General features: G+C 46.7%; 1 protein-coding gene across 1 annotated transcript in view; it reads left to right on the top strand.

The window, feature by feature from the left end:
- The window catches only part of TACR1 (tachykinin receptor 1), a 60,836-nt gene that overhangs the window by 14,794 nt on the left and 32,261 nt on the right, over positions 1-13,781 (top strand). The window contains exon 2 of the mRNA XM_082230303.1: positions 7,249-7,443. Coding sequence (XP_082086429.1) covers positions 7,249-7,443 — 195 coding nt within the window. The remainder of the gene's footprint in view (positions 1-7,248; positions 7,444-13,781) is intronic.

Below are 13,781 nucleotides of genomic sequence, written 5' to 3'. Positions count from 1 at the left end.
GGATCTCAAAGCAGCTATCTTATTACAAAAGAATTTCAGAAACAGACTTGAAAGGGAAGTTGCTGAATTACGGTACAACTTATCACTAAACTGAAAACTATGGAGAGACCTGGTCTTAACAGAGGTATTGGATTCCTGTCTCATTATATATGCTAATCATCTGCATACTATCCCTTGTTTTTTCCTGTAGGACAAATTGCAATTGTTAACAGTCATCAACTGTGTATCTGAAGAAGTGTGCATGCACACGAAAGCTCATACCAAGAACTAACTTAGTTGGTCTTTAAGGTGCTACTGGAAGGAATTTTTTTATTTTGACTATGGCAGACCAACACGGCTACCTATCTGTAACAGTCATCAACAGGTTTACCATACCCATTGAATCAATCACCCATCTCCTACTACCCTCCTGAGAAAAACCCCACCCCACCCTCCCACCTATACACACACACACACACACACACACACACATATATAGACTACATCAAACCAACACAGCTACCTACCTGAATTAAACCAATTATACTTAACTGACCCTGTAGAAATGGCCCTCAGACGCGTCAATGTTCCCTTAGGACTCTTCTCTCCTAGTCAGAGCTTGCCAAATGACTCCTCTGACAGCTCCTCCATCAGTCACAATTCTTTCACTGCCACCACCTGATTTCCATTCTTTTCACTCAAGTGTTTATAGCACCTCGACACTTTTTTACTCACCTCCAGGATATTTCCATCACCCCCTTTCTCTCCCACATATTCACCCTCCTCCACCTTCTCCCAGTAAAAGAAAGCACTTCTTCAGGCTGCACAGACTATGGAACTCCCTCCCACAGGAGGCGGTGAGGGCCACCAACTTGGATGGCTTTAGAAGAGGATGAGACAAATTCCTGGAGGAGAGGGCCATCAATGGCTCCTAGCTAGGATGGCTCTGCTCTGCCTCCACAGCTTCAGTTCCCCCTGCAGGAGGCGAGAGAACTTGCATGCTCAGCTTCTCTTCTGGTTGGCCCCTGGGAGAACAAGATACTGGGCTAGATGGCCCATTGGCCTGATCCAGCAGGCTCTTCTTGTGTTCTGAACCATTTCTTCATAGCACACACTCTTCCCTTTCTCCACTCTATCGCTCTTAATGCCCTTGTGTTCAGCCCCCCCATCCCGCAGTCTTCCAGATGCTTCCTATCCACTCTGTGACCTTTTGTCCATCTCTCCTCCCGACTAGCTTGCTCATTGCACTCTTGCTTGATTTCTGACTCCTGACTTTCCAAGTGTTTCTGCTATGTTGTTTTAGCTTGTCAGCTCCTCAGGCCTCTTGGCTCTCCTTTGGTTCCCTGCTTGGGGACGCCCCCACACCCCACACCTCTGTGGCTTTTTCTCCCTGCCAGTTGGGCATGGATCCTTTGTCGCCATTGAGTCCGCCCCCACATTTCTGGGATGTGCAGTGCTCCACTTGGAGATGCTCTGCCCGCCCACTGGAGCTCTGAGGAGGCAGCAGCAGAAGAGAAGGATGTGAGTCATCATGGACCTTTTGGATGGAAGAAAAGGGAGCCAAGGAAAGAGAGGATGCCCTTTTATTTCTCAAGCACCTACCATGAAAACATCTTGGGGGGATTAAAATAAGCCCCATTCACAAGACAATAACAATACAATAATTCCAGCTGCATTAACTGTCAGGACGAAAAGTAGCCTGACAGTGGCTCTTGTGGGCTTCCCAGTGGGGCATCTGGTTGGCCCCTGAGAGAACAGGGTGCTGGGTGAGGTAGGCCATTGGCCTGATCCAGCAGGTGTTCTTATTTTATTAAAGGCCTCGGTAAAGAATAAAAATATGTAAATGAAAGACAAATATGAAGGAGGAAAAACCAGAGGGGAAAAGTTAAGACTTGAAGAACATTTCAAAAGGTGCAAGAGGAAATCTGAGGTTGAGAATCCCAGCAGGAGAGGCGGAAGAGGGCAGCAGAGAGAAGGAAGGGTTGAAACTCGGAGTACATGTGAAAAGGGTCTAGGGGTCTTGGTGGACCACAAGCTTAACATGAGTCAACAGGGTGATGCAGCAGCAAAAAAAGCTGATGTGATTTTAGGCTGCAACAACAGAAGTCTAGTGTCCAGATTCAGGGAAGTAATAGTCCCACTCTATTCTGCCTGGTCAAACCACACCTGGGATACTGTGTCCAGTTCTGGGCACCACAATTTAAGAAGGATGGAAGGTGTGCAGAGGAGGGCAACCAAGAAGATCAAGGGTCTGGAAACTAAGCCTTACGAGGATCTTTTGAAGGAGCTGTGTATGTTTAGCCTGGAAAAGAGGAGACCAAGAGGAGATATGATGGCCATCTTCAAATATCTTAAGGGCTGTCACATGGAGGAGGGAGCAAGCTTGTTTTCTCCTGTTTCTCCTGCTCTTGAGGGTAGGACTCAAACCAATGGCTTCAAGTTACAAGAAAGGAGATCCCAACTAAACATTCAGAAAAACTTCCTGACAGTAAGAGCCGTTCAGCAGTGGAACAAACTCCCACAAGAGGTGGTGGACTCCCCTTCCTTGGAGGTTTTCAAACAGAGGTTGGATAGCCATCTGTCATGGATGCTTTAGCTGAGATGCCAGCATTGCAGAGGGTTGGACTAGATGACCCTAGGGGTCCCTTCCAACTACAGTATATGATTCTATGAAAGCAGCATTCAGGACCTGGGCACGTCTGGATTGTGAGGTCTCTTGGCCTAATGGAGTCTGAGCTTGTTGTGAGAGGTTTTTTCTTCTTTTGCAAGGCCCTGGCAAGGGAGTGAAAAATGCTTCAGGGTTCAGCTGTGTGCTGTGACTTCTCTCCCCAAATATTCAGAGAACATTTCAAACGGCAGACATACCGGTAATTAAATGATGCACAGCTGGTGTGGAATATGCCTCGGGAGTGTTTGACTGCGATTCCCAGTGCACTTCCTCTTGAGTCAACACCATGGAAATCAAGGGGACTTACGACTAAGTCCATTTAGGGCTGGGCTTTCATAATTTAATTGGATGGCTGCTGCGCGAGGCTGTTCCCCAGCTTGATAGCCTATAAATCTGACATGGGAGTCAGGCTGTAAAAATTCTCCCAGTGGCTTAAAAAAGCTGTTTATCACAGCTGACTTTCAATTGTTTCCTTTTCTGTAGTTTGCACACAAGTGATGGCCCATTCCACAACTCGTAACTTTCATGAGAAACTGATTGCATGACAAGGGAAAAGGGACTTGCTCCATTTGTGCTCTCCCTCTCCTGACATTTCAGCAATAACCTCTAATGAAGCATCACACGGTTTCCTCGTGAAGATTTTATTCTCCTAATGTTTTATATTTTCAAGACTCCTCTGGGTGTGTGCATCCAGCACCACAGGCATAGAAAACCATAGGTCAGCCTTTGGCAACCTGGTGGCCTCCAGATGTTTTTTGACATCAACTCCCATGAGCCAGAAACCACAGGAGGAGACGGGGCTCTTGTGAATCCTCCTTGAGATTTCCCATAGGCATCTGACCGGCCACTGTGAGAAAAGGATGCTGGTCTAGATGGGTCATTGGCCTGATCCAGCTCTTATGATGGGTGTGGTGGAGTTTAGTCTGCTCATTCCTGTTCACCCTTGTGGACAAATAGCCTTTACATGTGGCCTTTTGTCTGTGAACATTTCAGGACCCTTTGGGATGGATGGCATCTCATAAAAATGTCAGATGTGCTTATTGCGCCCCTCTCCTTGCCTTCATTGAGGCTGGAATCAGGCCTTCGTTTAGCTCTACAGTCACCCTTCGGAAAACAACAAACAACTCAGTTCTTTCCAATTGTTTTCCTCTTGTGCTAAGGACCATCTGGGTGCCATGTTGAACTTGAGAAATGCTTTGTTGTCATGGAAATATCTGAAAAGCCACAATGTAATAGTAAAATAAGAAAAAGTGGTGTCGCTTTATGTGTCGTTCCTCTTTTACTTGAGGTGGAAATATCTGGAGTGTTAAGTTTTTGTGCTTGGCAGTGGGCCCATTCTGTTTCAGTCCTGCTGATAAATACAGCTCTATTCACTCATCGCTCAAGATCTGGAGTCCTCTGGAAGGTGGGGCCCTGCCTGTTCCCATCACTGAGCAGGTGCAGGTCACTGCTGAAGAGGGCGGACTGGGAACGGTCACCACAACTGTGTGTTCCAAACCATCACTCAACATGAGCCTGACACCTAAGCTCCCACCAACTACCGTATTTTTCGTCCTATAAGGCGCACCAGCCCATAGGACGCACCTCATTTTTTGGGGGGGAAATGAATTTTAAAAAATTATTTCCCCCAAATAATTTGCCGCCCCAAGCCTCGCGCACCCGGTGGGACCTCCTGCCGGGCGCGCGAGGCTTGCAGACACTCGCCCGAAGCAGGGGGAGCCCTCTGGAGGGCTCCCCGTGCTTCGGGCGACAGGCTGCCGCCCCAAGCCTCGCGCACCCGGTGGGACCTCCTGCCGGGGGCGCGAGGCTTGCGGACACTCGTGGGGACTGCAGGCTGCTGCCCGCAAGCCTTGTGAGCCCGCGGGTACTCCCACCGGGCTTGCAAAGCTTGCGGATAGCTTCCTGAAGCCTGGAGAGCAAGAGGGGTCGGTGCGCACCGATGCCTCTCGCTCGCCAGGCTTCAGCAAAAGCCTGCATTCGCCCCATAGGACGCACACACATTTCCCCTTCATTTTAGGAGGGGGAAAAGTGCGTCCTATGGGGTGAAAAATACGGTATTAAGGTCCAATGGAAGATTCTTGCTCAGAGTTACTTTGTTTAGTGGGTTTGCTAACCTGTGATTGTGTTTAGAATGTTATAACTGCTTTTAGAATGCTTTAAAAAAAAGTTTTATTGTGGATGTGTTTGCCACTCTGGGCAGATTGCAGAGGAACAGCTGTGTATGCTGGAAGACAGGACAAATAATAAAAATGTACTTCTTCACCCAACACATAGTTAAACTATGGGACTCACTCTCACAGGAGGCAATGATGGTGACCAAATAGAGGGCTGGACAAATTTATGGAGGAGGATACAGCAAACAGTGGCTACTAGCCATGATGGCTCTGTTCTGTCTCCAGGAATGCTTCTGAATACCAGTTGCTGGAAGCCAGAGGAAGGGAGAGGGCTGCTCTTGCTTTCCAGTTTCCAAAAAGGCGTCTGGTTGGGCACTATGAGGGCAGGATGCTGGACCAGACGGGCTGTTGGCTTGATCCAGCCAGCTCCTCTGATGTTGTTGGTGCTGACCTTTAAAGCCCTAAATGGCCTCAGCTTTGTATACCTGGTCTCCACCCCCACCGTTCAGCCTGGAGACTGAGGTCCGTCTCTGAAGGTCTTCCCCCACTGCAAGATGTGAAGTGACAGGGAACCAGGCAGAGGGCCTTCTTAGCAGTGGCCCCTGCCTTTCTTTGACATCTCACTCATGTGACTCTTTGGCCTTTGCTTGGGTATCACACGAGCTGCCAAGGCAAGGAGAGCAACAACTGGCTAAGCTGACACATTGCCAAGGAGGATTTGGAAGGTTATACCACTGCACAGCACATCAGCTCAGAAAAGCTTTATTTCCTATAATGCAGTCAGCAACACAGTGCCCACAAATCCTCATGCTGTGCTTTGGTCTGCTGAGCTGCACAGCTGGCCACTGGTTAGGGTGAGTCAGTTGGCTCAGGCGGTATCTGCTGGGGGTCAGCTGCCCCCTGCTTGCTCCTCCTGAGCTCCCCTCAGCCACCCCCCTCTGTTGGAGGGGAGACCTGGGAATGCTGCATGGACTGTGCTGACCACCCTGAACTCACCTGCTGCCTCAGGTGAGGTAGCAGATGCTGCTTGTTCAACAGTGTTGAAGTTAGAGTCAGCTGCCGGTCTGCTTGACTCCTCTGCATGGAGCGAAGAGAGGGGCCTTGGGCTGGCCCTGATGAGCTGTGGCTCACCGGTTCTTTTTATGTGGGGATCCAGAGGCATCTGGCTCACTCCTCTCAAAAAGCACACAGTAGACTTCAGCTAGACACAAATTAAGAATAGTGGTACCTCAGGTTACAGACGCTTCAGGTTAGATGCTTCAGGTTACAGACTCCGCTAACCCAGAAATAATACCTTGGGTTAAGAACTTTGCTTCAGGATGAGAACAGAAATCGTGTGGTGGCGGCGCAGCGGCAGCGGGAGGCCCCATTAGCTAAAGTGGTACCTCAGGTTAAGAACAGTTTCAGATTAAGAACAGACCTCTGGAACGAATTAAGTTCTTAACCCAAGGTACCACTGTAGATGGTTTTGGTTTTTTCTTTTGGGGGGTATGAAAGCTGCTGCTGCTCCTTCCAAAGAGACCTTTGGGCAGATACAGATGATGCACAACCAGGCATTTTTGTCTCTTTACTCCTGCTCCTTACTTCCTTTCATCTAGCCTGATGAAGAGTTCTGGGGAACTGAAAAGCTTGCACACAATTCTAGGACATTTTGGTTGTTCTTGGAAAGGTATTGGCTTCATAAAGATTTTGGAACATTTTAAAAACAGGTAACCTTTCCAGTCTTACAGCATAGGTGGAATTGGTGCGCTAACTTTCTGCTGCCTCTATCAGGATCAGGAAACACTGATATTGGGTGCCAACACAGAAAAGATCCTACTCCATGTTCCCTTGGATTTTCCCCTCAGGAAAGAGAGGGTGACTGAGGAAGGCTGCATCATAACAACACTATGAGCTTGCTGGATCAGGCCAAGGGCCCATCTAGTCCAGCGTCCTGCTCTCACAGGGACCAACTAGGAGCTCCAGTGGGAAACTTGCTATCAGGACCTGAGTCCTCTCCCCTCCTACGGTTTCCAGAAACTGATATTCAGAAGCATTGTTGCCTGCAGCTGTGGAGGCAGAGCAGAGCCACTTGCTAGTAGCCATGGAAAGCCTTCTCCTCCCTGAATTTGTTCAATCCTCTTTTGAAGCCATCCAGGTTGGCAACCATCACTTCCTCCTGTGGGAACAAGTGCCATAGTTTAACTATGTGCTGTTGTGAAGAAGGACTTTCTTCTATCTGTTGTGAATCTTCCAACATCGCCATTCCTTAGGTCAGCCTTCCACAACCTGCTGCCCTCCAGGTGCTTTAGACTATGGCTCCCATCAATCCCAACTTCATATGGTCACACTGTCCTGGAGTGGAGAGCAGTTGTAGTGCGACACATCTGGGGGGGGGCACCTGGTTGGCAAAGTTGGCTTTAAAGAATTGGGGGAAACATATGGGGTGGGGAGCCCTTTCTCCTTTTTTACTTTCGGCTCCTACATTTTAATTTCTCCCTCTTCCAGGTATATGGCCATTATCCGCCCGCTGCAACCAAGGCTATCTGCCTCAGCCACCAAGGTCGTCATCTGTGTCATCTGGTTCCTGGCTTTATTGCTGTCATTCCCACAAGGCTACTACGCAACAACAGCCGAGCTCCCCGGCCGAGTGGTGTGTCTGGTGGACTGGCCAGAAAATACAACTCAGACCTATCAAATAACGTGAGTTCTTGTGTTTTCTTTGCAATAGAATCAACCTTGGGTTGTGGAGAGAACTCGTGACATTGTCCCAATCCAGCAGAGTCCTGATTATCCTAGAAGATGCAAAGAACATGACATAAGAGCATGAGAAGACTTTGCTGGATCAGACCAAGGGCCCGTCTGGTGCAACATCCTGTACTCACAGTGGGAGCAGATGCCCCAAAGGGAAACCAGCAAGCAGGATCCAGGTACAAGAGCACACTCCCCTCTTGTGGTTTCCAGCAGCTGGTATTCAGGAGCGTTACGGCCTCCAGCCAAGAAGGCAGAGCAGAGCCATCTTGACTTATAGCCATTGATGGTCTTGTCCTCCATGAATTTGTCTCATCCTCTTTTAAATACATCCAAGTTGGGGGCCATCACTGCTTCCTGTAGGAGGGAGTTTCATAGTTTAACTGTGTGCTGCATGAAGAAGTCCTAGGGTAGAATCATGCTCAGGTTCCCAATGTCAACTGGAGGAAGGCTCCAATCCACACAATTCTACAGTCACTTTACCTTTTGGGGGGGGCGGGGGAGCCCTCAGCACCTCCTCCTGCACTTCCTGGCCTGAGGATGTGATTCTCCAATCACCTCCAAAGTCTGAAGATGCTACCCCAGAAGCTGCATTTGTTCTACAGACATGAAGAAGCATGTGGCTGCAGAACTGAACACAGGCCCTTTAAAGATAGCACACAGTTTTTCTCAGGGGTGGGGAGCCCTCAGATGAGTCTGGGAAAGCAGCATCTTCCATACCACAGCCAAGAGGGCCTGGCAGAATTGTGGTCCCTTCCCCTGTGCCCATCAGAGCAGCATAGCCATAAAATGACAGAACTGTAGAGCTGGAAGGGACCCCAAGGATCATTTAGTCCAGTGTTGGCCAAACCTGGCCCTCCAGCTGTTTGCTGTTTTGGGACTACAATTCCCATCATCCCTGACCACTGGGCCTGTTAGCTTGGGATGATGGGAGTTGTAGTCCAAAACAGCTGGAGGGCCAAGTTTGGCCAACACTGATTTAGTCTAACCCCCTGCAATGTTGGATCACAGCTAAAGAATCCCTGACAGATGGCCATCAAAACTCTGTTTAAAAACCTCCAGTGAAAAAGGTTACACCACCTTCTGAGATGGTCAGAAAGTTCTTAATTTTTAGTGAGAATCTCCTTTCTTGTCATTTGATTCCATTGGTTCAGGCCCTGCCCTCTCGAGCAGCAGAAAACGAGCTCGCTCCATCTTCCATGAGACAGCCCTTCAGATATTTGAAGATGGCTCTCATATTTCCTCTCAGTCTTTTCTTCTCCTGTCTAAACATGCTCAGTTCCCTCAACTGTTTCTCATAAGGCTTGGTTTTCAGACCCTTTATCGCCTTGGTCACCCTCCAGTCATGTTGCAGTGCCTCAGTTTCCCCTGAGTAATGAATATTGCTACATCTAGTTCAGCCCATTGTTTCCTGCAGTTACTCTGGGAATATCCAGCAGCTTCTCTGAAATCCCAAATCTTCTCTGAAATCCATTGGGTTCAAACAGTACTGTCACTCTCCACAAAGAGGTCTGTTCCCATTTGGATCCAAAGTCTGTTTAGCAGTGTTGCATATTCTCTGTGACTGCTTTACCTGACCTGATTGGGAATCTGTGGGAGCATCACTTTTTCTGACATGCAGTTCCATGTAAATACGATGCCATCTTAGACACTGAGGTCATCCTTGCAACAATAACACTTGCTGGGGGTTTGGCTGTCCTGCTAAAACGGCAGATATCAGGATTTGTAGCTCATTGTCCAGTTATGTAGCTTTATAAATCTTGTCCTGGTAAGAGACTTTGGGGTGTTTTGATTAATGCCTTCTTTCTCCTCTGGAACTTCCTTTGCTTCAAGTCAGTTGAATATTTCACAGTTTGTCTGTCTATATTCCCTGCAGCCAGTGTGACTTGTACAGCAAATTCTCTATAAACATCTGATTTCTTTCTTTTCTTCTTCTTTAAGATGGTGCTTCTAAGCCTAAGGAATAGTGTTGCATGTGCTGGGATCATTTTGGACTGGACAATAACAGCTTCTTTAAAATGGTTCTCAGTGGTTTATGAGCATTGTGTCAACTGAGATAGAAATTTGGCCTCTTTTATGCTGGTTGATTCCAAGGAAAATACGATTGCTAGACATTCTTTTCCCCATTTGGACACACTGCTGCTAATTCAGTGATAAATTTCTTGACACAAACATGGCAAGCTGTGCATTTTGCAAAAGGAGGTTCACCAGGGCCACTTTCACTGGCAGTGGATATGTCATAATATTTTGAAGCAGGGTGATGGATAAGTAAAGCACATGGTTGCAGAGAGCTGGTGAAAGGCTTGCATTTATTTATTTATTTATTTATTTGAGATATTTTCTTGGTTTACAATAGTACATGCCTTCTCTCTCTTTTTTTCAGGTTGTGCAGTCTTTCTTACACATCAGTTACGTTTGTTGTGAGACATTAGTGTCGAGTACAGTCTAAGGTTGGGGAAGAAGAGGGGAGAGAGGAGAGGTGGGGTGGTGAGGCTTTGTACAGTGTATGTGGGGGGGTTGTGTCAGCGTCAACTGGGTAGCTTCTCTTTCTATTTGCTTGTTACATTTCCTTGGGAGTGACAGGGATTGGGGGAGTCCAGGGTGTGGTTGGTTGTCTAGTTGTAGTTGGATGCATTTGTGAGTGGGGGGAGGGCTTGTTGGGTCAGGGAAGCCAGGTTGATTCATATGCTGTCGGTGGATTCTTGTTGTTGTCTTGTTGGGCTGTGTATGTGATAAAGGGGAGCCATACTGGGGTGAAGGAGTCCTCTTCTATTTGTCCCAGTGTCAGTTTCAGTTTATTGGTTAGCTTTTCTAGTAAGGCCATTTCCCATACAATTTGAGACCATTGGTCCATGTTTACTCCTGACAGGTCTCTCCAGCATCTGGCTATGAGTCTTCTGGCTGCTGAAAGTAGATAGGTTATAAGCTCTGTATAATGTGAGTGGTCACTGTGATATTGGAAGATGTTCAGTAGGGTCAGTTCTGGGATGAGTTCTAATACCTGTTTAGTTATTTTGCATATCTCTTGTAGGACTGCTCTCCAGAAGGGTTGGGTTTTAGGGCATTCCCACCATTGCATGTTTTATCCTTGCTCCCAAACTGCAGGTTTATTTGACTGTCTGTATACCAACTTTTCAAAGTCTGCTAGTCATTTGTACATCCAGCACCTTCTTGCTGCCTTCTTGCCTCTTAACACTCCCTAGGTGAATTCCACTGGTCCCCAGGGGGCAGCACTGTCCACCTAGGGAACTAGTGGGTTTAGAGTGTTGGACTATAACCTGGAAGACCAGGGTTCAAATTCAGCCATGAAGCTTGCTGGGTGACCTTGATGCTGTCACTGTCTGTTGGGTATCTGAGGATAAAATAAATAATAAAATTATGATTATTAGTTTGATGTTTTATTATGTTAAGAGTGGCTGGGGAAACCCAGCCAGATGGGCAGGTTGTTGTTGTTTGTTTGTTATTGAACAGGAAAAGAGAGAGCCATTTATACGATCTTGAGCTTCTCAGTGGTAAGATGCAATGGAATGAATGTATGTATGTATGAATAAATGAATACTATTAAAAATAAATTTAGATGCCCCATTAAATCAACATAAGATCATGCTTGGGATCCTTGGCTACTTCTCAGAGGACCTGCTCCACCATCCATAACTTGTGGCACACTGGTTTGGATGTCCAAACAACTCTGCTCTTGCCTTGGAGACAAGTGCCCCCTGACACCCGCCCCCAGAAATGGAGATATTACCAGTTTTCATTACCAGAAGGTCATTTGCTTTGACATCATATTTTCATTCAGCTCAGAGAAATTGGCTCGTTTCCTCGGCAGCCAATTTATTACCGTCATGATCCATCTTTCTGTGCTTAGCAAACATTGTTCCCATAACCAATCTGATTATCTGCCTTAGTTGAAGCATTTTAGTGAGTCCGCAGCTTGCATTTTAGATGTTGGTTTTTATAACTGGATTTCAGATGTCACTGTGGATATTGCAATGCTTTCCAGCATTCTATTTCCTGCCTCTCTGATTTGCTGGAGTGAAATATGAGGCATATAAATCAACTGGTCGGTAGGGACAGGGAATGTCAGGAGATGGTTGTTAAATGTGAAGCCTGCTGCTCTCATTCAGGGGCCCCTTCTCTCTTGTCTTCATGGAGCCCCGAGCCCCCATTTACAAGAGCTTCCCATGCATTATAATGGAGAGAACTTCTTGGGATGTGCAAGCTGCCGCGTCCCAATACTGAAGGCTAGTTTAACAGCTGATCTATGTGTGCTCCCAGAAGCATGCAGAGGTCTGGACTGAAGCCATGTACTCTTCTTTTGCAGGCTGAGCTTTATAATGTGATCTTTATTAGGGGTAGGTGAAACCTGTCTCATTATTCCCAGGAGTAGCTTCATCTTGCCATCTCCGGGCACTGCATGTTCAGGACACACAGCCACAGAAGTAGTTATGTGCCTTATGTTAAGTGAATCCAGGTAAGTTTGCATGGGGGTCAGGCGAGATGACCCTTTGGTTCCCTTCCAACTCTACAATTGTAAGTTTCTAACCTGTAAGGCACCACAATGGTAGCATTGGAAGCAATAATCATACTTCTTCTTCTTCTTGTGATTCACTGTGAGGAAAGACAACCTAATGTGTTCCCTGGAAATTGTTCCTTGGGTCAGGTGTTCATATAACGAGTTGATTATTTCCATTGATTCCTATGGGAAATTTTCTAATACATTTCCGACCACGAAATTTTGACTCCCAAAAGCAAAACAAACAAACAAACAAACAAACAAACAAACAAACAGGAAAACCCAGAAAAATCCTCTCTGATTTGTCCAAAGACTCACCTTCCCTCCCTCCTTTCCTCAGCTAACCAGGAAATGGTCTCTGCATTTCTGAATTTACGGTGCATTTAACAAGGTTTGGGTACTAATTTCTTGTGTTCAGATAAAGTGAATTTTCATATAGCAAATGTTTGTAAAGCAGGACTTGAGTGAGGTAGTTGTTTTTTCTTAGATTTATACCCTGCACATTCCCCCAAAGGAGTCCTCCTTTGCCAGCTTCCTGGTTAGACTGCTGCAATGTGTTATACACTAGGCTGCCTTTGGAGACAGTTTGGCAACTGCAGATTATTCCCAGTGCAGCACCCAGGCCACTAACTGGGACTAAGCATTTTGGTCCAGTGCTTCTGTGACTTTCACTCAGGGCTCAGGGTCCATTTCCAGGTCCAGCTCAAGGTGAGGATGGGGGAGAAAGTAGTTCAGTTTGCACACCTTCTGAACCGCTATGCAGACTGAAACAGAGCTATCCTGTGAAATTGGTACTTCTTAAATTTTTATGACGTAGTTATCCAACCAGAAATGCATCTTTAAAAACGTATATTAGGGGGAAAGTTCATATATTAGTGTAAATAACATACAGAGATATATTAAATTTGAAGAAATGGCTTATAAAACTGTTTAGAGGGGAAGATGCACACAAAAATGAGTATATTAAGAGAAATATATTCTTGCTACAGTACTGCTGTTGGGAGTAACTGTTAGGGATCTAGGCAGAAAAGTGTGAGTCATGTACTCAGGTTCCCATTGTGAGTTTTGGAGACTGGCTGTTCTGTGCAAAGCACTCCTCTGTTGTACAACATATCCTTTCCTCAGGTTCCCTCTTCTGAGCTCTAAATGTGCAGGACACAGAGCCAAAGAGATAGAGCCCCGTCATCTGAAACTGTGTACAAACCATACCTTTAAAGCACATTCAGAACACATCCTTTCCCTCAAAGAATCCTAGGAATTGTAAGTTGTTAAGGGTGCTGAGAGTCATTAGAAAAACCACCACCCTATTCCCCTCACAGAGCTACAATTCCCAGAGTGGTTTAATAATATGTTTTTCCATGGAACTCTGGGAATTGTAGCTCAGTAGAACTCCCAGGATTCTTTGGGTGAATCCATGGCTGTTAAAGTGGTATGAGAGCACTTCCAATGTAGGAGGCAGCTGCTGGCTGGTTGCTGGTCCAGAGATAAGCCAACTCACTGAACTCACTGTTCAGTCCCAAAACAGCATCGTTTCAGCAGGGACCGTTCCAGGCCAGGGGCTGGAGGCAGGGGATAGTGCCAAAGAGACAAGATCAAGTTCCAAAGAAAGACAGCTCAGGTTGACTGACTGACTGACTGGCTGACTGACCGAACCCAAAGGGTGCTCATCAATGGTTCCTCTTCATCCTGGAGAAGAGTGACTAGTGAACAAGGGTCTTATTCAACATCTTTATCAACGACTTGGATGATGGACTCAAGGGCATCTTGATCAAAT

The sequence above is a fragment of the Podarcis vaucheri genome (genome assembly GCF_965113315.1).
Source record: "Podarcis vaucheri genome assembly, chromosome: 7".
Lineage (NCBI taxonomy): Eukaryota > Metazoa > Chordata > Lepidosauria > Squamata > Lacertidae > Podarcis > Podarcis vaucheri.
This window is presented reverse-complemented; position numbering and strand designations above follow the sequence as displayed.